We start from the raw sequence: 22414 nt of genomic DNA on the forward strand, positions 1-22414 counted from the left end.
TATAAGCTTGTCTCAGTTGAGTGTTGTGGTGGTATAGAGCAGCAGTTCTCAATGTTGGTCCTCACTCTTAATCCTGGTCCTCAGTCCCTAGATGATTGCTTTTTAAGTCTTTCTTTCTGGCATCCTCAGGTGTAACCCTGACTTGATGACCAGAATGGAAACCAGCTCTGGTGCTGAGGGCCACTGGCATACAACTTGAGAGGACTTAACATTGTTAGGATCCTATACCTTTCAAGTTCCAACATAACACAAATATATTGCACACTCATGTACTCTTACTGTATGGAGTGACCCTTCCCTTCCTTCCCCAAGTGGGCCATTGCAACATCAACACCTCCCTGAAAGCACAAAGTCCAGTGCACAGCTTAGATCTTTTCTGCTTTTACGGATATGTGTACTTGACGAAAGTAGACCAAGGACTTGCTTGGACGAGCACAGAGAATATGGTTCTTTAACTGGGGGATAATAAATGAGACATGCATATGTGATATGATGTGCCTTTGTTTTCTTATTGCGGTGAATGGAGTAGCACCTTAAATGTGCAAGTGGTTTTTTTCATGCTTTAAAATGTATATGGTTACATTCATGCTCTTATTTTTTTTTGTGTGTTATAGGTTCATTAGAGAGCATAAAACCTGTACAATTACTACAAATGTTTAGCTTCTTCCAAAGACTTCACTCACACATTTATGTTGGATGTGCATTTTTATGCACCAAACCTACTGGTGCTTGTGTCAATGACATCACATTGGAGGGGGACGGGCTTTCCTGTAAACAAAAGTTGCATCCATGCATAAATGTTCCTTTGGTGAACAAATTACGTGGTGAAGTATTCATTGTGGTGCAAATTAAAATTCGGCTTCGCAGTGTGCAGATGCCCGTCAACAATAATAACTCGGCGCTGAGAACTGTTGATCAAGCTGTCATGCATTACTGCAGACTGCTTGCTGCAGTATTTTTACGATGACATCATCCTCTTATTCCTTTTGAGGTGATACCACGTGGTTGCATGGTAGGGATGCAACAAATTACGATGCACGAATTAAAAAATAAACATGTTTTTACTGTAAGTAACATGGTCCATCGACTAAAAATGATTCAAACCGAATTGCCGTAGTTATTACTGTGACATTCGATCCTGTTTTGCTTCCACGGAGCCTTTTAACAGTTGGAATGAGAGACGTAGAATCCGATTGGTCAGTGTCAAGGGATACACAAAAACCAACCAATCAGCTTGGTTGGCAGATTCAGGTGGTAAATCCTGAGCCTGCCTCTGACTGTAACACGGCCCAGAGCTCTCTGCTCTCCCTAGTAGTGTATTTTTTAGCCCTGCCTCGGTTGCTTCCCTTCCCCTGTGCCGCCATTGAAGTCCGACTACTCGGTGTGTGGAAATCGGGATAAAAATGATTTAAAGCGTCAAGGCAGACTGCCGAGGGACGGGACTGGGGGGGGGGGTTCTTGCTCCGCGGTATGTATGGACCTTGAACAGCCAACTAAACGGCGCCCCAAAGAAGTAAATATGCGGTTAGTGTCGGTCAAGTGAGAGAAGCCTGAGTTCGGATTGGAGTGGGTTCCTCTGGTCTTGGGGGAGGGGGGGGGGGGGGGGGACTCGGGGAAGCTCCGGGAAGCTCCATTTGTTTTGGCTGCAGTGGGAAACTGAGGAGTGTAAACACAGCAAAGCAAAGGTAAGGGTCTCAACGTTAGCCGACCTTCTTGTAGAGTTAACAAGGGCCTCTCAAACGGCCACAGGCAGAGAGGCAAAACATAATCCCATAATGTTAGCGAGCAGCCAGCTAGCTTGGCTGGCAACCAAACAAACGTAGCCTAGTTGTCATGTAACGTCAAGATAACAAACAGCTCGTTAACTCGCTCAGTGGGTCTCTTAACAAGCGATATAGCGATAGTTATATAGTTTGGAAGTTAAGTAATGCTAGCTGTAAACTACACCAGTCAACTGCTCATTTGAATTAAACTCTAAACTTCGTTTATTTATTTCTGCTGAGTGTATTCATTTTATGCACGAAACACTTTACCAGTAACGAGTAAACCGGTTGAACGTGACTACCTCAGCTGTTACTGTGCGGATATCTGTTTCTGTTGGCTTTGCTCACAAAACATGCAGCTCAGGGGAATCGTATCTCGCAAATGTGTTGAATATCTCACGGTGTGTTGGTAAACTTGGAGGCGTGGTGCAAACACAGTGCAACCAGCTTCTCTGTCTGGGCTGCCCCAGCAAGGTAACGTTAACTCTATCTTATTAACTTTTGCCTCATAAATAATGTTCAGAATGTAACACGGGCACATGTGGTTTGGATCAGTCAGTTTCATGTGTAGGTTAAAAAGGCTTTGGGGCACATTCAATTTCAGTGCATCAGTAAGTGTCACGCGCCTCCCGACTGGGTGTCTGGTTTCATATGTCCTTGTCTCTTGTTACCCAGCTCGGTTGTAGGGCACATTTGCCTGGTGTATGTAACTTACTGTATGTGTTTAAAGCCAGTGTCAGGTTTTAATTGAAGCGCGGAGGTTCAGTGTTGCACTCCAGGCTGCATCTTGATCCTGGCACTTTGCTTTGTGGGTCTCCAAACATTGCTCCCTTTTGATTTTTTTCCCACAAATTAGTGTCAGATCACGAGCAGACAGTACTGTAGATTTGACAGCAAATGTCCCAACGGCTGAAATAAACCATGCTTTGTCTTGGTTTTGTGTAACTGTGCATACTGGAGAGATTTACCACTGAAAACCTGGGAAGTGAAGTACCATATTTTGCCAGTTTGAATGCAGAAACATTCTAGTGTATTGTTAATCCTTTTATCTTTGCCTTCGAGTTATAAAATATTTTTGTTTCTTTTCATCTTGTAGTGTAGTCAAGTTCAATATATTTATTTAGTCAAAGCGTTTTGCTAAAATGCCTTTTTTCCTTTGCATCCTAGTGTACTGCTTGCTGTGTGATCTCCTTAAGAGTGGATCTGCCGAGCTGAGAACGCCTCTGAACGGCAGGAAGCCTCCCTCAGCGGCGGTGCGACGATGACCGAGCTGGTTGCCAAGTGGGCCTGTGAATACTGCACATACGAGAACTGGCCGTCAGCCATCAAGTGCACCATGTGCCGCGCTCAGAGGCCCAGCGGGGGTGCCATCATTACTGAGGAGCCCTTCAAGAGCAGCCCTGCTCTGGACGCCAGTCTGCACCAGTGGGACCCTGCAGGCCTCAGCAACAGCCCCTCTCAGGGGGGCTCCAGTTTACTCATTTGTCCGGACTCCAGTGCCCGACCCCGCGTCCGCATTGCCGATGTACCTGAGACTAGTAGCAAATGGTCGTGCCACATGTGCACATACCTTAACTGGCCTCGAGCCATCCGTTGCACCCAGTGCCTGTGCCAGAGACAACAGGCTCAACAGCAACAGCATGGGCAACATGCAACCCATCAAGGACATCATACCCAGCATCCACGCAGCCCCACAGAATCACCCCAGACCTCAGGCTCTGGATGCCGCCCTGCTCCCCCGGTCACCACTACAGACCCCTGTGAGGAATATAATGACCGTAACAGGCTCAACACTCATGCACAGCACTGGACATGCACTGCCTGCACTTACGAGAACTGGGCCAAGGCACTTAAGTGTGTGGTTTGCGACCACCCCAGGCCGAACAGTCTGCTAGCTGAACCCATCGAACTGGCATCAGAGCCTGAGAGCCAACAACCTTCCTCAAAACTTAATGAACAGGACAGGGACAACAGGAGGGGTGTTGTTGGGCATGTGGTTGGGCAAGGAGTAGGGAGTGTGGTGGGTGGGATGGTGGGTTGTAGCAGCAGCCAAAGGAGGTCACCCCCAATCTCAAAACGGGAGTCAGAGGTGAACATGGAATTTCAGAGGATTGAACTGGCGTCAGGGGCTGGGATTGGGAGCAAAGAGGAGCTAGAGGTGGATTTCAAAAAACTGAAGCAGATTAAGAACAGGATGAGAAGGACTGATTGGCTGTTCCTCAATGCCTGTGTTGGTGAGTCTCAAGAATATATGATTTTATTGAAGTATATTCAACTCGTTCTCCCTGTGTTTTGTTATGTTATGTGTTGTGCAATGAGTCAACTGAATGATGTAAGGCAGGCCAACAGAGAAATGGGTGGCTGTGAAATGGGATTTCCCCGAATTTGTGTCAATGATTAATATGGTTTTACCATCTGCAAGGTAATAAGTTGCAATACAGTTTACATAGACAAGTCCAGATGATTCGGATATGCGTCCTACTGATGCTGACATACTGTATATGCTTAGAAATCCCCTTCAGTTAGTGTAAAACTTCCCTACACAAACAGCAAGTGTCCGGCCACCCACACTGTAGACTGGTGAATGTGGAGTGGGAGGGAGGGAGGGAGGATGGATGAACATTTTAAGAACAACTAGTGATTGCTGTTTTTCCCTCTCTCACAACACTATCTCACTCTTTCTCCTGCCTTCGCCATGGCTACGTAGAGTTTGTTCTGTACACCCACTCAACCTCCAGTCCTTTTTCCCTAGCTTTCTCTTTGACAGACAATTCTTCTGTGTTACACTGACAGCACACATTTGACAGCCACGCATGTATTTTATACTCCAATAAAACCCTTGCAGTGATTTCATAGTTATACAGGTTTTCATGGTGCTGCGTTCCTCAAAGCAAAGGAATCATCGGGTCTGAATGTCAGAGACAAATCACTGTAGTTAGTTTGCTTCTGGTACTACACCGGGTCTCTTACTGCATGTGACATGGTGAATTCCCTCATGTCAGTGTGGCTTGTCCCCTTGGGACTAAGTCTCGTCTGGTGAGACAGTCTGATGTGAGTGGGTGTTATTTCTTTTAGCATATTCAAGTGTTGGCTCTCCTTATCTGACTGGAAAGGTCCCTTAAATTATCCACTGTCCCTTGAAGGAAATGAAATCCTAGCCGTATCTGAAATCACTCCCTATTTGCCACCAAATTTATTACATGTACTTTGGAAAATTTTAGATCTGCCACAAACTATTATTTTCATGAGCAATTAATCATTTGGTCTTGAACAAAAAGGCCCATTTTCCAGAGTGCAAGTAGACATAGCTGCAAATATTCATGTTTGAGGACATTTTTGGCATTTTAGCTTGAACAATTAACAATTAATTATTATTATTATTATTATTAAAATTGATGCATATTGCCTAACGACTTAATTGACTAATTGTTTCAGCTGTAGAAATTTTATTTGAGTGTCTGAATTCTTTGCTGTCAAATATTGCCACAATGGAACAAAATGTAGTGTCCATAGTTGGTGCACACATTTGCCAATAAACCCACAATGCAATGTTTCTTCTTTGCTCCTGAGATGTCTCACCACATCTGTCAGCTGTGACACAAGATGATGATGATATCGCAATTAAATGCTTTTGCAAACTACCTCGTATTAATCATGTAGGGAATAGTGAGTGAGTGAGTGAGTGAGTGACGTGTGACCCAGCTACAGTCTCAAAGGACGTAGAGGGAGTGCATAACCCAGTTGTGATGAGGAGAGGCAAGTGAGTCTGTCTTGTGTTGCTAGGGAAGTTTCCCTGTCATTGATGTATAGACGTCAGAGTATGTAAACAGTGTCCTCAAAGTTGTGATCGATGCTCTAGTTTCCAAAGGGACCTGCTGCACTAAAAATAGCATGACCCATGCAGCAGAAGTAAAAAATAAACAAGTCTTGGGCAACAGCAATAACTTTCGCCCCTGTAATGTGGATGACCCTAAACCAACTCCCTCAACTCAACTGACTGCTTACATGTGTGTTACATGTGTGCTTACACACAGCAGGAAAAGCACTATTAATGCATTATTAATAGCTCTGATTCATTCAGATTTCTCAGCAAGAAATGTCAGTGAGCCAACACACACAATACCAAGGAACATGCATTTAATTGGGAAATCCCTGAAGATTGTTTCTTCAGCTATCTGTCAAATAGGGATTGGGACTGGATTCACTGCGTATAACATCCATCTTCACAGCTAATAATGTGTCAGATTCAGCTTTTTCCTTATATAGTTCTGCCAATTGGGTGAGATGCAGGTGTCCAGGGCAGGTTTCCTTGTTCCAGTACGTCACTATAAATGAGTGTCAGTATCTTGAAACACGAATAAATGAGGTAGATTGCTATAACATTAAATATATTAAAAAAATTATTCTGACAAAACATTTACATTTGTTCATTTGGCAGACGCTTCTGTTGAAAGCATCGCTCAAATGAGGTGCAATCCACAGCACAGTAGAAACAAAACAATTTGTATGTAAAACTGGTGAAATAATCTCACTTTATTTGCACACTATTTTGCTTGTTTTAAGAAGATGAAGGTCAAATGACTTGGTAAAAAAAGCTGACTTTTTCAGTCTGGGGAAAAATAAAGAGGTAGAGGAAGGAGATTTTGTTGTGAGCAAGAAATAGTAATCAGTGTTAAATCCTAACTGTGGTCGACAAGCTTAGTTGGACAAACTTTTTCAGGCTACTACCAGATAATTCACATGGAGCAGCAAAGAAATTAAGTTGTACATCCCAAAATCTGTCCACCTTATTCATTTATTTACACCACCATGTCAGGTTCAACCTGATGATGGTGTATTACCCATTGATGTGGCTAATTGAGTAGGTAAACGTACCAGTGACATATAAATTTTAAAGTACCAACATTTGTCTGATGGCTGGTGTTCATATTCCTATGATAGAGGTGACCACTCTCCACATTTTGGAAAGAAAAGAACATTCACTGTGTGGAGGGAAAAGAACAGCATCACTTAGCCTGATCCATTCGGTCTCATCAGTCTGTCTCAGCGTACGCCTCTTTGCGTATGTGCGCCTTTTGTGTTCTCTAAAGGATCTGTGGGTACAGTACTGACTGCAGGGCTACAGGCACACCCACACTAATGGAGTATTTTGTGGAAAGTGGTTGTGATCCCTCTCTATCACACTGCGCTGCTATTGTGCAGTTTCTCTCCTCATCTCTCACAGTGCTAGCCAGCTCCACATGGCACAGCGAGTTCTTCCACCCACTCCATGTCTCTCTCGCTCTCTGTCTCACTCACACACAGATTATGCAGCTGAGCATTGTGTGTGGTCCTTTGACGTGAGAACAAAAGCTCAGCAGTGTTTAATGCTGTCAAACGTACGAGAGAATACTACATGGGCATTTACTGTATATGCCAGAAATGGAAAGAGAAATGTAGCATTGAAGTTCATTTACACTTTGAGGTTTGATTTGGTTTTATTCTGTCATAATAACCCACTTGTCCAAATGAGTTTGTCTTTATTTCACTGTGTTGTTGGTTTGATCACAGTAACCGAGGCTGGCATTGATGCTGACAACTTTTCTTTCTGATTATACAACCATCCACATGTCATTCTTAGTCGACTTTTATCAGTGTGTGTGCTTTGGCTTAGGAGTTGGACTAAAAATATCCTCATCCTCTAGCCTCTCCGGACAGTTCACTATTGTCCACGCACATCACTTCACTTTTTTTCACTCCTTCCTACATTAAAACACAGAATAGACAGTGGTTCATGTCTGATCATCAGATGTGTATGAGTTAATGGACAGAAAAATTTTGACACCCAGGTAGCCTGTGTGTGTTTTTAAGGGGAAGGTTTTAGTGATGGATCACCATAATGATAACTTAGCATAATAACTTCAAAGCAAAATACTGTAGACTGTAGTATGTTTTCTGATGCGCACAGTCAAGTATGTTTCTATAGTTTGACTGTCTTTGTTTTTTTTCAGCATCTCCCACAAATGCTGATAATGTTGGTTATTATTATTATTAATAACAATAATAATGATGATAATAATAATAATTTAGGTGTAAGGCTCATGTTTTGGGAACACCTCAATAAACTGCACCACTCTGATCTAGATTCATTTTGTTGATAAGCAGTACCTTACGTTTGTGGATAATCCTTCATTGAATGCAATATACACACATTTAATTTAATAAAAGACTATAAAATTGGATTGTTGGCAGCCTTGACACTGTGGGGGTTCTCCTGGTTCTCTGCACATGCGCACATCTAAAAATGGTGGGTCTGCTGGGCTCTCCGTCTCTGCAGGTCGATGATATTGTGGCGAATAGGTCAGTAGTTGGGTTTGTGTGCTGGTGGTTGACATAAATTGCTTCTGTCACTTAGTAATATTTGCACTTTGTGCCAGAAAAGTAAAATAAAAGCAAACACCTGTATCTGATCTGATCAAACACATCCTTCAACCCTCATGCTAAGATCTAAGCCTGAAGATTAAGAAGGGAAAAATAACTGATGACAGATTACAATGTGGCCCCCTATTGTCTTTTCCCCTCAACTTCAAAGTCAGTGAAGCTGAAGCTGTTACAGCTGCGACTGAGATGAAGTGCATTCTGATCCCTAATATTTTAGACAGAATGTCCTCTGCACAAGGTTGTTCTGAAGATAAGTCCATTTTGTATCCTTTGTACACAGTCATGATGTGATTTTAACCACAGTGATGAACACGTTCATCAGTTTCTGATTTGATTTGTCATTTAAGCTGCACTATGCAAACAAAAAGTAAACTGATAAACCTTTGTTTTACTTCTCGGATCCTTTGTTTTATATTAATACCCATGCTTTTACTTCTGTGTTTGAAGGCTCCATGAAAAATAACGCACTTAATGTGAACTTGTGTTGACTTCTAATTAAATGCAAAATGTTCTTTTTGTGCAAACTGTACACTGCCTAATTGGCTCTACTATGGTAAAAGTCTTCTATTTAAAAGTATCAAAAGAAAAAGTCTAGAAAAGTAAAACAATGTCTACATGGGCTATTTATTAGTGTTATTTATTGACGTGATCTTTTCCCTTCTCCCTCTTTGTCTGAAAGGTGTTGTGGAAGGTGACCTGGCAGCTGTGGAGGCCTACAAGTCATCAGGAGGTGATATCGCACGACAGCTAACATCAGACGAGGTGCGCCTATTAAACCGGCCCTCGGCATTTGATGACGGCTTCACGCTGGTCCACCTTGCCATCCGCTTCCAGAGACAGGACATGCTGGCTGTTTTACTCACAGAGGTCAGTAGAGACAACCAATAGATTGTTGCTCTTTCAGGAATCACCTGTCCCAGGTATTGGCTGATGGAGACAAATCCTTTTGAATTCTGTTTACACTGCAACTGCACACTAGAGTCTACCACTTTAAACACATTTTGGTAGATCACAGATCAATGTGGATCATTCTGTGCAACAAATACAAATTTTAGGCCTTTCCTCAGTCACTGGCCATGTTAGATCACTCAAATTTGTTTCTCATGCTCCCACTTGTATTAAAACAGAAAAGGTTAAAAACAAGTTCAGAAGATGAGCACAATCATTTACAAGTATTACTGGAGGAATTAGATGAGACTAAACATGCAGAGAACTTCAAACTAAGCATAATACATTCTTATTTTAGGAACAAACAAATGCCTTTAGCAAAAAATTTGGCTGACCTGCTGATCTCTTGGCAACAGCCTTAAGTCATAGTAGTTATTTATTTAAGAATATGAGCATATCTGAGTGGCCCGGTGTGATTCATACATTAACTGTTAAAAAAAATTAGGAGACCAAAAACTGGTTAATAAAATTTGGAGGGTCTCACCCTTGAATTGTGATATGATTGCAGCTTGTTTTTGCATCAAAGACGATGTAGCTTTTTTCTTGTGAAGTCTCTTAATCTCAACATCCAGTGAGATCAGCCGGGAGGAATCGCAAGGGCAAAAGGTTTGTAGGGATTCAGCTACACACTCCTCTGTCTGTGCTTGCAGGGGGTTAGATTATCCCAGTCTCCAATGTGATAGCCGTTCCTATGTTAGTAATGTCGGTAGTGATTTTTATATCCAGTGCTTTGTTAAAAATGTGGTTTCCCCGGTGTGTCTGTGTAACAGGAAGGCTCACTGAGCTAATGTGTGTGTGTGTCTGCAGTGTGCATTTGCTGAGGTTGATTGCAGCTCGCTTGCCATCAGCACTGTGATCCCAGATTATCTGTACACACACCTCTCCTCCCACACTCCGGCACTGTCCCAGTTTCTTTTCCGAGGGGGTCAGTGAGTAACCGCTGTATCACGCTCCCGAAAACGCTTCAAAGCTGACAACTGCTTTAACATCAAACACAGAAACAAGAAATGTTTCCTCCTCTTGTCCTAGAGGCAACTTAGATAAGATTAGTGAAAGTAAAATTAGCTCAGATCACAGTCACCTGCGTAAACATACAGAAAGTAATGGCTTTTGAAAACTATGCTGGAAAAATAATTTCACTTTAGTGCCACGTTGTTTTTACTGTATATGTGCAAAATTCATATTCAGCAACCACACTGTAATTCCTACAACCAAATCCTTTCCCACAGAAAGCACTCATGGTTGAAAGGGATTCTTTTTTTGATGGCATCTTCAGAAATGTTCTCAACTTCAGAAATGTATTTAAACTGCAAAACATCTGAGATTGTCTCAAGATCCTCATAATTTTACGTCTTTTCTCTCTCTTTCTGTCTCTCTGTCGCCTTTCTTACACCCTGTTCCAGTTTCACTTGTAGAAAACCTCTCTTAAGCTAAATAAATCCTCATGTTGCCCAATACACATTATCCCTACAGAATTACTCTCATTCCAGTGCTCAAGAACAGCTCCCTGACCTCTGGTATTGACTTATTTTCTCACGTTTTTAACATACAGTGATCCAATCTACCTCCACTACTACTAACTTTTTATGTAATATGTTTTAGATGAAGTGATTACTTTACAGATGATCTCTTAGTAACACCTTTGATCAGATCTTCCAGGCAGCTGAAGCTGGTGACTGCTTGGTTCCCTTGAAATCAGTTAACACAGCTATTTTTTATTTTGTGGTTACTTGTGAAATACAACCTTCCGCAATTGTTAGTACTCTTGCTTAAGTCTCAGCCTCTTATACTCTTTATATATTTATATTAAACATCCTTCCCTGTATCCTCTCCTCTCTGCAGGTGTCCCAACAGGCAGCTAAGTGTATTCCCGCCATGGTGTGTCCCGAGCTAACAGAACAGATCCGTCGTGAGGTAGCGGCCTCTCTTCACCAGCGCAAGGGAGACTTCACCTGCTATTTCCTCACTGACTTGGTGACCTTCACCCTGCCAGCAGGTCAGCACCTCATCAGAAAACAAACATGACCACAAACATAGGCTCTTTGGTGGAGGCGACTGAAAACAATTGTGCATTCATGAGTGTCATAACATGAATTCCAGAAGCTGTCAAAGTGGACTTTCTGTGTTTCGTAGAAGGGGAACTTTAAACTGGGTAGCTGAAGAAACCCAGACTAGCCTTCCCCTCTGGCGTTCCAAGTGTGTGATAGAATGCTTGTTTTGTTTATTTGTGCTGATGAAATTGCTTGTTGTTCGGATACTGAGGGGACATAATGCTACGGTTGTCTGTTTCTGCCAGAAGACGGAGGCTACCTCTGGCTCACTGTGTCACTATTGTTCTTGCATTCTGAATATACCAGCCCGCCAACGATATATGTCTCTCGTTCATAACAAAGTTATATTTAGCAGTTTTTGGGCAATGTCTCTCTGTAAAATTGCATTCATACAATGCTATTTCTGTTGAATTTCATTGTGTGGAATAGCTATTATGGTTCAGTTTGTTGCTGGTAGCTAAGCTAAGGATTTTTGTCATGCCATGTTTTCAGGACAATGCAGACCTTGGCTTCTGGCCACTATAGAAAGCCATTCTGTCCAGTTCCACAAAGTCAATGCATTCATTTATTTTAGCTAAAGAATAAGCTACTGTGTTGACAAGAGCGCAGAGCATGCAGTGAAAGCCATTGGCTATTGTGGAAAGAACAAAACAAGCTGGCTTGAGTTGAAATGAGCCACAACAGAAATATTTTCTAGGTGGTAGTCATTTCAGTTAAGTGTTATAGCTAGTTGAAGTAGATAAAAAATGCATTCATCAAATAAAATGTGAAGAAAAATAAGACTTCCCCACACCTTTGTGTCCTCTAATAACCCCCTCTTTTGATTTCCTCTTCTTTTTGTGTTTTTTTGCTTCAGACATCGAGGACTTGCCCCCAGCTGTTCAGGAAAAACTGTTTGATGAGGTGCTGGACCGAGACGTACAAAAAGGTGAAATATTTACTCTACCAACTCCATGACTTGTGTTGCAGTAACACCTATCACGCGCTGTGTTTGCATATAGATGCAATTGCTTTGAGGGAGAAACCAGATCCAAGATGACACCGATGGTCTGGCGGCTTGGCAAACAGAGGGAGCCCCCTCACAGGCTGCATACTATAATGGGAAGGCTGCCGAATACTGGCAGCGTTGTATTACTTGTATTTTCCCTCTTGCCAGCACGGTGTTTTGCCTGCCTGCTTGTCACTCTGCCAGGCGGTCTGTCTTTATCGTGTGTACCAGTTGCATCTGCCCTAATCAGCCTAATTGAGTTTTAGGGATTTCTCTGATCCCCATTGAATGATTGTACTTCCTCTCAGCCCTCACCCACACACACTCAAAACACACATTTAAAAGGCATCGCTTTTCTGCAACACTTTCTTTCTTTAGTGTCCTGCTTATGTGTGTGTCCTGTTTAACTGGGCACTGCACAAAAGGCACAAAGAGAGACAAAAACCCTTATTTCATCTTCAAGATCCTTTCTAGGTGTGTTTGCACTTCAGTAACAAGTTTTGGCAGAAATGTCCAAGTGAACAGAAATCCTTGTCTCCTTTTCGGGGATTAAGACAAGGTCAGTTAACACTGCTTAAAACCTGATTACCTGGTCATGTAAACCCTTTGCCAAATCCGAAATTTGTTTCATGTTGGGCCTGTGATTGGCCAGTTGCATCGCCATAATGCTATACAGGAGAACAAATCAGCTGCAAGCAGCAATGCAGTTCTATGAGACTGAGCTGTGTGACGTTTTTATAATTCACTTTGACATTAGCACTTTGCGTCTTGTTTCTGTCATAAACATAAGCTCGTCCAGTAAGACGTATCTGTATACTGTATATCTTATCTGGTTTCCTGCCGTTACCTGACTTCCTGCAGTCAGCAGGTTTTGTGGTTTACACGCAGGCTTATGCAGACATTGATATGTCAAATCTATTTTAACGGGTGTGAGTAGTCATTAACAATCTCCCAAACAGTCTTTTCACATGCCATCACCTCACTATGGCCTCTAAACAACACTCGACCCCTTGCACTGTTGCATTTCTTAGAACAATGTGTTCTCTTTGCGGTCAGATAGTTGGTACTGCAGAGAAATACAGCATTCAACTTTTGCTTTCCTCTTGATCAGAACTCGAGGAGGAGTCTCCCATCATCAACTGGTCCCTGGAGCTCGGGACCAGGTTGGACAGCCGGCTGTATGCCCTGTGGAACCGCACAGCCGGGGACTGCCTCCTCGACTCCGTGCTGCAGGCTACATGGGGCATCTATGACAAGGACTCAGTGCTCCGCAAGACCCTCCACGACAGCCTGCACGACTGTTCTCACTGGTGAGGCCTGCAGACGGGACTAGGAGTGCAGATTACAGTGTGTTAAAACAGTGTGGCATGCTGATTTGCATCTAGTCTCAGGCATATTCAAACTTGTGTTTAGCAGACTGAATGACATAATGCACCACACATCAATAGTTGAAAAGTACTGACAGGACTTTCAGCGAGTACTGGTGAGTTGGTGAATGGTTTTAATTAGCTGACACCTCAATTTGGGCTAACAAGACAAACATACTGCTTTTTTTATATACATATACTACAGACTGAATAAACAGGTGTGTTTTTATTACACTAAATTCTTGACCATTGCAGCATTAAGTTCCAATAGCAAGACATCCATATCTCATCCATGTTTATCCTTACACTTTAAACATTTAGCCGACTGTTTAGAAAAAGTGAGCAGGTTGAGGTTTTAGTGTCTTGTTCAAGGACACAGAAACAGCTGAAACATTCAACAGTCTCAAGTTACATTTTGTTTTCCTTAAGCATTGCATGACTAAGTTGGAAATGGGGACATGTGGTTTAGAGGTTGGGATGTTCACCCAGAATCCAGAGTTTGGATTGCTGGGAGATCTCAGGCTCTGATCTGGAAAAAGAAAGTCTTTAGTCCAATTTGACAAGACACATATTTTAGAGGGATTGCTGAAACAATTTAAGCCTGGGGCTGATTCTACATGAACATAACAACAGCGTGACTCATGTCTATTTCTAAAAAACTGTGGGTTATTCAGTGAGAAAATTACAATTTAGATATAATGAGTAATTGCAATCCAACGTAAGCCACAACAGAGATGGAGGAATGTAGTTAATTGCAGTCACACGCCTTTCTGCGAGAGGGCAAATCATGTCAGAGACAAACCAGCGTGTGTGTGTATGATCTGCAGGTTTTACACGCGCTGGAAGGAGTGGGAGTCGTGGTATTCCCAGAGCTTCGGCCTGCACTTTTCACTCCGAGAGGAACAGTGGCAGGAAGACTGGGCTTTCATCCTTTCCCTGGCCAGTCAGGTACATGCACATGAAAGCAAACACACACATTAATATGGAGGAACGGAGCTTGATGTGCTTAAAACGTGACACACTAATGATGTATGAATTATGCAAGGAGCTTTAGTGCTCTTAGCGCAGTATACTTAATCTGCAATGCCCTCTGAGAGTGCATCCTGTCTGTCATCAGCACTTCCCTGTTTCTCACTGCTCTGTGTGACCTCATAGACAAAGTATTTGGGCGTGTTGTTATTATATCTGGGTGTGAAAGCAAAATAATTGTGTGTGTTTTTCATGTTTAAACACTTGGAGTATGCTGAGGTAACTTGGCAGAGAGAATGTACAGTATCAAAGGGTCCTTGCTTTGTAGTTTCAGCAACCCCCGCCTTTCTAATTGTTTTCATGTTGTGCTTTCTTTTACAGCCAGGATCCAGCTTGGAGCAGACCCACATCTTCGTCCTTGCACACATACTTCGTAGGCCCATTATCGTCTATGGAGTGAAGTATTACAAAAGTTTCCGTGGCGAAACACTCGGGTACACCCGTTTTCAAGGTGAGCCGCTAGTTGACCGTTTAGACTAATGTTGTTTTGGTCAAATATCGTTAAATGTTGAGTGCAGCTCCAGTCCAGTGGGCGTAGAAGGACTAGACTTCCTTTGTGAAATAGCTCCAGCCCACATGTGTCTGCATAGCTTACATAGCTGACATAACTGCCCCTCTGATCTGTCAGTAATTGCTATTTGCAACATGGATCAGTCCAATGTGTTTTATTTAAGGGATATTTTATTACCGTGTGACTCAAAATAACATAAACAACATAACAAAAACACCCCCGCCCGTCATAGGAGCACATTTAGAAGTGTATTGTGATGTTGGAAAGTGTTCCACACACATCCAGACACATGCCAACATATGTAAACCATCAGAACAGAGTCAAACAATCCTGCGAGTGTGGAGAGCAGGGCGTACGTTTATGGCTCGCAGTAAAAAGGGCCTGGATTCAGTTTGCCTGCTGAGTGATGCTGTACAGGGGATGATGAAAGTGCTCTGTAATGGCTGACTGCTTGTGGTAAAGTCTGCCTGATGGATCAGTGATTTACTCTTGCCAGGAGCCAATGTAAAACAGACAGGAGGAGGTGCGCATATAGGCGCCTATAGGGAGGGGAGCTCAGTTTAAAGTGATGACCAAGTGAACCCAGTAAAAACCCAGTGGTTACTGGGAGAGGAGCTAAACAGAGGCCTCTCAAACTGTGGTGTCAGTTACAGAGGTATTCACGAGGCGTGAGAGCTGCTCTGTGTGTTATGGAACTGAAGAAATATGAGCCATGAATACTGTCTGTATTGTGTTTCAGATTTTCATAAAGAGACGATGTGTTTCTTGTAAAATGATTAAAATTAACCGTTGTGGCCCCCCCCCCCCCCCCCCCACAGGTGTATACTTGCCCCTTTTGTGGGAGCAGAGTTTCTGCTGGAAGAGCCCCATCGCTCTGGGCTACACACGGGGCCACTTCTCAGCACTGGTTGCCATGGAGAACGATGGCTTCGACAATCGCGGCGCAGGCGCCAACCTCAACACGGATGACGACGTGACCGTCACGTTCCTGCCGCTGGTCGACAGCGAGAGGAAGCTGCTTCACATTCACTTCCTCTCAGCGCAGGAAGTAAGGCCCTCCCCCACTGTGTCTGCAGATTTCTTGTTTGTCTTTTTAAATTTAGCTTATGATTGATGTTTTTTGTTATCGGCATGAAACCTGTTTACTTTCAAGCTTCGTGTCATGACTAGTTTAAGAGACTCAGTGCTTCAGCAGGAGGATACAATATCCTGAGGTTAGACCAGTGATACGGCTCCCTCTGATGGCCACATTTGTTTCCCCCTGTCCTTCAGATGGGTAATGAAGAGCAACAGGAGAAGCTGCTGCGGGAGTGGTTGGACTGCTGCGTGACGGAGGGCGGTGTTCTGGTGGCGCTTCAGAAAAGCTCCCGCCGCCGCAACCACCCGCTCGTCACCCAGATGGTGGAGAAGTGGCTGGATGGCTACCGGCAGATCCGCCCCTGCGCCTCTTTGTCTGATGGCGAGGAGGAGGAAGACGACGACGACGAGTGACAAAACTGAAGCGGGGGGAGGGGCAGGACTCCTCCACCCCTCCTCTCTCTTACAGTTTTTCTTATTTGTTTTCCTTTCCTGACACGGACAAACTGTGAAAGCCTTCAGGAGAGGACAGGGAACCACAAGCCCCCCCACCCACCTTCCACCTGTGACAGAAGACACTGCTACTCTTCTAGCACACACACTTAAAACACATTCAACACTTCACCCGGACAAACCTGAGACTTTCTAACTCCACTGCTGCCAAACACAGATTTGGGGAGAGAATAAAAGGTTTACGAATGCAAATGACCTTTTGATTTGTTTTTGATTTTCCAATGTAAAGGAAAAAAGGAATCTTTATCCATAGATGTAAATGCATGTGGTTGTTTAAAAAAAAGAGTATAAGGAAATATACCAGCATTGATTCAAATCAACACTTTATATCTGTTCAGTATGGGCACTGACAAAAGCACACTTCCAAATTGATCTTTTTGATGTTTTTTCCAGTTGTAAAAGAGTTGGCTTCTTTAGCATTTTGTTTTTGAATGGGCAGGGACAAAGCCAATAAATATCATTATCTTTAGACAACCAGAGATTGTGTAATAATAAATGACTTTAATCCTTATTACTAAGCACTGCACATTTATTAAAACATTTCTATATAAATACAGTATCATTGCTTGAATTAAGGTCATATATGAAGCTCTTGAAAGGGGAGACGTTTCCTTTACAAGTCAGATCTACACTCATTAAGGTTTAGCACACATACATTCATGTTGGAGCTTTGGTTTACCTTTTTTCAGACTGATTGAGGCGAGAGGTTGTGTGTGTTTGCGTGTGTGTGTGTGGTTTTTCTTCTCTGAACTTACTCTACATATTTATTGTTTCGAAACATTTGAGCTAATAAGAGCTTTCTGTATATTTTTTTTTCTCCTTTTTTGTGGTTTTGTTAATTATTTGCTCAATCTTGATGAAGACACGTTGCACAGAAACACTGTTGCTGTGAGGAAAGAACCAATCATGACCATCAGTGAAAAGTTTACTTACGTTGTTGCAGGCAATTTAGTACCTCATCTGGATGCCTAAAATCTGGTGCTTTTTTTTTCTAGGCAGGCGAGTGTGGGTGTGAGACACATTGACATAAACCCAGAGTCACTCTTGTCTCATGGTTGTTTCCTACTTCCTCTTTGTCCCTTTTTTTCTTATAGCGTTTGTTGTCAAGGTCACCCTCATGGTACATGTCAGTTCACCTCTGTAACGCCCTTTTTGTTGTCATTACGTGGAACCATCTTTTTTTGATTAAGGTCGTTGTGAGAGACAGCAACATATAAAACCAAAGCTGACAGAAAAAAACAGAAAAGAAAAAAAAACACGAGTTGTCATTACATTATTTTTTGCTGTGAATGTTTGCGTTTAGTTTTTTCCCTGCCATTACTGTACTGTAACCTCTTTCGTGTTTCATTCAAGTCATACACGTTTTGAGCATCACCTGTATGTTGCTTTGTATTTATGCAATAGTTGCAGTTGTGACTATGATGGTTTGTGGATTTAGGCTTGACTTCACTATACAGAGTGTAACGTAAAGAACAGGCAAATAAGGAAAAAAAAATAAAGGAAAACCTTTTTGAATGTCCAACTAAACTGTTTCCTGTCTGATATTCTTAGTCACCAATTCTGCAGTCAGTGCTGATTTTTCAGATTAGAAACACAGTCATCATATCACTAGATTTGTGTCTTTAAATATGACTTCTTACTTTCACAGTAAGTAAATAATTCCTGAAGTTCTTGAAGCTCTCCTGAAGCACGTCTCTGCAGCATCCTCTAGTGGATTTACAATTTGTGACGCTTTTTAGTCAATTGAAGGTCATGAAATAATGAACACTTTTCTTTATAAACTATTTAGTATTTGTGAGCAGTATATAAAAAGTAATACATGGTTTATAATGCACTATAATGTAGTTGTAAGCAGATGGGACATTTTTAATTGCTAATGTATATTTCTCAACAATTAAATGATAAACTTCTCCCATGAAGCATCTGTGACTGGTGTATAAACAGTTAATGAAGGATTGATGTATACAGAGAGAGAGAGAGAGAGAGAGCTGTAATCATATTTTATGATATGATTACACACAAAGAAAACCCTACAGTGTGCTATAAAGCATTTATTAACTGTTTATACACATGAACATTTTTGGCTGCTTGGGAACAAACAAGCTGTAAACAACAATTTGACATCAGATCTTTTAACCCTTGTGTGGCGTTTCCAATGTTCCCTAAAAGAAATTGTATAATGAAATATGCTTTCAACCTGAAACTCAATGGCCTTGGCTGATTTTCTTTTGTGAAGAACAATTAAAAGATCACATTTACATTACATATTTACATATGTGGTGTTTGGGTCCACTGGACAACCTGCATTTCCCTGCACTCTTTATTCTCTGTAGTGTGTGAAACCACACACACACACACACACACACACACACAGGTTTCAACATTGTGACATTTCAAGCAGATGCCAAAGAAAGGCAAAACTGTGATACTCCTGAGTACGCAGCATAGAGATGGGAGAATCTGACCAGAAATCATAATAGATTACAATCTCACAAAAGGAGCCAAACAATTTAGACAAGCTGGTGCCAGCTACAGCTGCAAAAGAAAAACCCTAACCCTGGCCATATAATTGATTATTGATTGATTAATTTAATTTAATTAACTCAAGTTGGATTATTGGAAGTTGGTTATTGTAGTTTGTCCACAGCTCTCGGGGGAAATTAGCTAGGGTACCCTTAGAGTTAGATTGACGCAAATTCCGTAAAAAATTGTACTCCTTCGCCTCTGAACATGCAGACATCTGAACATGCAGACATTAAACACACATTTGTATTTATATTCAGTGTAATTTACACTTTCCGAGGATATCATTATCTCTGATGTCCATCGGATACAAACGTCCATAAATCTGCTTAGAAATCACAGAAAAAAGTCCAGAGCTTGCCTGAGAATCAGCACATTTATTCGTTTTCTTCAGTATCAAAGTAATCCAGTGATAGTTGTCTGTACATTGCAAACAGGAACTGCTAACAGCTAATTCGGCATACTTTTAATGATGCAAACTGGCTAAAATGTAAACAAATATAGGCTTTAAAAAAAAAAAAGATTTTGAATGTAACTCACGGAATACACTTCCTGTTAACAAGCATTATGGGAACTGTTTTTCCAAAAATTAGAGCAGGATTATCTACCAGATAGAAATGAAGACAGAAAGATTAATAGGAGTGGCAAAATCCATTAATATTAATGGATGTTTGTTGCACAATAAATATATTTATTACTGACATCAAGTGTCAGACTTTGAAAACTCCGGTTTAGAGGATTTCTAAGCATCTTTTAAATAACCAATATCCCACAAATGTTCCACAGAGCCAATCATCAATCAGAACAGTACGTTTTATTTATTGTTTCCAGCTGCACTGTATGCTATATGTTCACCTTGTACAAGAAACAAATACAAATACTCACACTAAAAACCAAACAATCTGCTAGCAGCCGTCTCTTGCTAACGTCATGGGGCTAAAAGGGGCTGGACGTGGCTGCTGCACGGTGCCTCCGAGAGCCACAGCTGACTTTCATCAGAGCGGAAAAACAAAGAAACTATAAGGAGGAGAGGGGTGGGGTCGTTCACATAAGACTATGATTATAAGAACATTTAACAAGGCAATACAAATCTAACAAGACTGAAAACCGGGAACATCAACAAACGTACATTTGATATATAAAAATATACCACAATGGAGAAAGAGGTGGAGACATGAAAAGCAATAATCCAGACTTGTTTTCTTTTCTGTTTAGATTTGGACATATTTGAAGGTTAATCATTTTTTTCCTGAGTCAGTAAGAGATTTACTGTTTTTGTTTTTCCTACCTCGCTAGCTGGTGCTGCAATGTACTGCAGGTCCTTTGGATGCGAACAGATCATTTTTGGGACACTAACCAAATATTGTAGGTACCTCAGTTCAGCAGAGTTGGAAAAGTTACAACAGCAATATTTAATTGAGGTGACGCACTCAACGTACAATATCTAACCACGAATGGCAGTCATTTTTAAAAATCTTTTTCTTTCCTTTTTTTGGTTGAAAAGGGTCATTTTTACCACATAAGCCGAAATATTCTTCCTGGAACTGGAAACCACATGTACTACCCCGCATCTTGTGTCTACATTCAGGGGCCACCAGCCACAACAATTAGAAAAGAGCAAAGATGGAGTCCAGATTTCTGAGGGAGACGGCAGATGCTGCTGCTGTTGTCATCAGCGGACTTTTCTTGTCAGCTAAACACACGTAACTGTAAATCCATTCATTTTCACACACCGACAAACAGAAAAACAGATATTCACTTGCAACAGAAACACAGAATATAGGATAAACAGAAGAAAAAAAAATGAAATAACACAAGACATGTTTGTGCTGAAATGGGTGAAACTGACGAGGAAGGAGGGGAAGCGGAGGCGGAGCGTTTATGAAGTCACTGTCCCTTCAAGCTCTTCCTTTAAACCAGGGAGGGTGGGTCAGATTTCCATCCTGCACGTGGTAATGTCAACGTGTCCCAGAAGTCAGGAGGAATCACCCCTAAAATATACTCAAAAATAAAGATTAAAAACAAAAATATCACTTAATCAATGAAGAACAAAAACAGATATGGGGGGAGGAAAGGTTTCGGATCTTCGGCGCATGAGCTTGACAGTCAGTCCCATCTCAGTGTGGCAGCTCTACGTCCACTGTCCTCACGTGGGCTTCGAGGTTTCATACAAAAAGAAAACGTGTGAAACGTTGCCCGGCAGGCAGTCTGCTGGTAGGTTCAGATGGCTGAAGTCAAGCGTACAGTTGGATGGTTGAGTTGGTAGGTCGCTGGGTTTTTTTTTTTGTTTACATCGGCTTTTAGCCCCCTTTGCTCGGCTACAGCAGCAGTCCTACGGCTCAGTCATGTGCTCTCTCATGGGGTCGCCATGTTTGGAGGGTTGGTTGGGGGAGGTGGCCTGTGACGGATGGGTACCAGGGGGCAGGGTGTGGGCGATGGGCACTCCCCCAGGCACCAACCCCTCCATAGGTCCGGGAATCCCGCCCACCACGCCAGGAGGGAATCTGGAGACGGACAGGAGGTGATCAACAGGCGTGATAAAGAGCAAAGGAAGATTGAAAGTAACCTTTTCTATTCTGCAAAATGACCGAATATGGAGAAAGTCTGCAGCTGCTCAGCTGCTGATCATTGATCAACTCCACTTATTTTTTTCTGAAACTAATATCTGTTGCTCCTGATCATCTGAAGTAACTGCTGATTGAAAGTTTAAGAAACAGAATCAACACGTTAAATCTGAAAAATTAAATAATGACATAATTTTAGGAATACAAAAAAACATGAAAGAGAATCAAAACGTCTTTGGTGGACTCACTGAGCATCATCACCTCCATGAAACAACATATTTAGAAATGGTGCAAGGTTAAACATGGCACTGCAGCATGGAGGCAATAAATGAGAATGGTAGGGCTCCTAATCTGGTGTTGGGAGGGACTTTAAAGGGTCATTCACCTAAATTACAAAAAAGAAAACGTTATTTCTCACTTTCCCCCTTAGGATATTTAGCCATACAGATAGTTTTGGTTTTACTTGCTGAGGTTTTAAGACACCCATCTCTAAGATTTCTGCTGCCAACTCAATACAATGGAAGTTTGTTTCCTAGTATTGAGAATACATACATTTAAATGTATTGTAAACAAAATACATTAAAACCATTAAGCAGCAACATCTTTTCCCAGAAATGTCCCCAGTAAGTGAGAGAATTTATTTTTTTTATAATTTGGGTG

The 22414-nt window shown here is 42.0% G+C and overlaps 2 protein-coding genes across 2 annotated transcripts in view; one reads left to right on the top strand and one right to left on the bottom strand.

The window, feature by feature from the left end:
* Positions 1-1600: 1600 nt before the first annotated feature.
* On the top strand, positions 1601-17102 carry zranb1b (zinc finger, RAN-binding domain containing 1b). The gene is made up of 11 exons (XM_070916091.1): positions 1601-1685; positions 2931-3742; positions 3776-3997; positions 8863-9050; positions 10974-11127; positions 12039-12110; positions 13282-13480; positions 14365-14485; positions 14888-15017; positions 15896-16125; positions 16350-17102. Exons 2-11 carry the CDS (start codon positions 3025-3027, stop codon positions 16566-16568), a joined length of 2253 nt encoding a protein of 750 aa, XP_070772192.1. The 5' UTR covers positions 1601-1685; positions 2931-3024; the 3' UTR covers positions 16569-17102.
* Positions 17103-21522: 4420 nt separating this feature from the next.
* Positions 21523-22414, bottom strand: part of ctbp2a (C-terminal binding protein 2a) — a 40709-nt gene continuing 39817 nt past the window's right edge. Inside the window, exon 9 of the mRNA XM_070915853.1 lies at positions 21523-21694. Coding sequence (XP_070771954.1) covers positions 21523-21694 — 172 coding nt within the window. The remainder of the gene's footprint in view (positions 21695-22414) is intronic.

Source organism: Enoplosus armatus, chromosome 12 (genome assembly GCF_043641665.1).
Source record: "Enoplosus armatus isolate fEnoArm2 chromosome 12, fEnoArm2.hap1, whole genome shotgun sequence".
NCBI lineage: Eukaryota > Metazoa > Chordata > Actinopteri > Centrarchiformes > Enoplosidae > Enoplosus > Enoplosus armatus.

What these genes read in the sequence shown, in the direction of transcription:
- zranb1b (XM_070916091.1), top strand. Translation starts at nt 3,025, where the DNA reads ATGACCGAGCTGGTTGCCAAGTGGGCCTGTGAATACTGCACATACGAG. An exon ending in TGGCTGTTTTACTCACAGAG is followed by an intron (nt 9,051 to 10,973) that starts GTCAGTAGAGAC and finishes TCCTCTCTGCAG; the next exon opens with GTGTCCCAACAGGCAGCTAA. An exon ending in ACTTCCTCTCAGCGCAGGAA is followed by an intron (nt 16,126 to 16,349) that starts GTAAGGCCCTCC and finishes CCTGTCCTTCAG; the next exon opens with ATGGGTAATGAAGAGCAACA.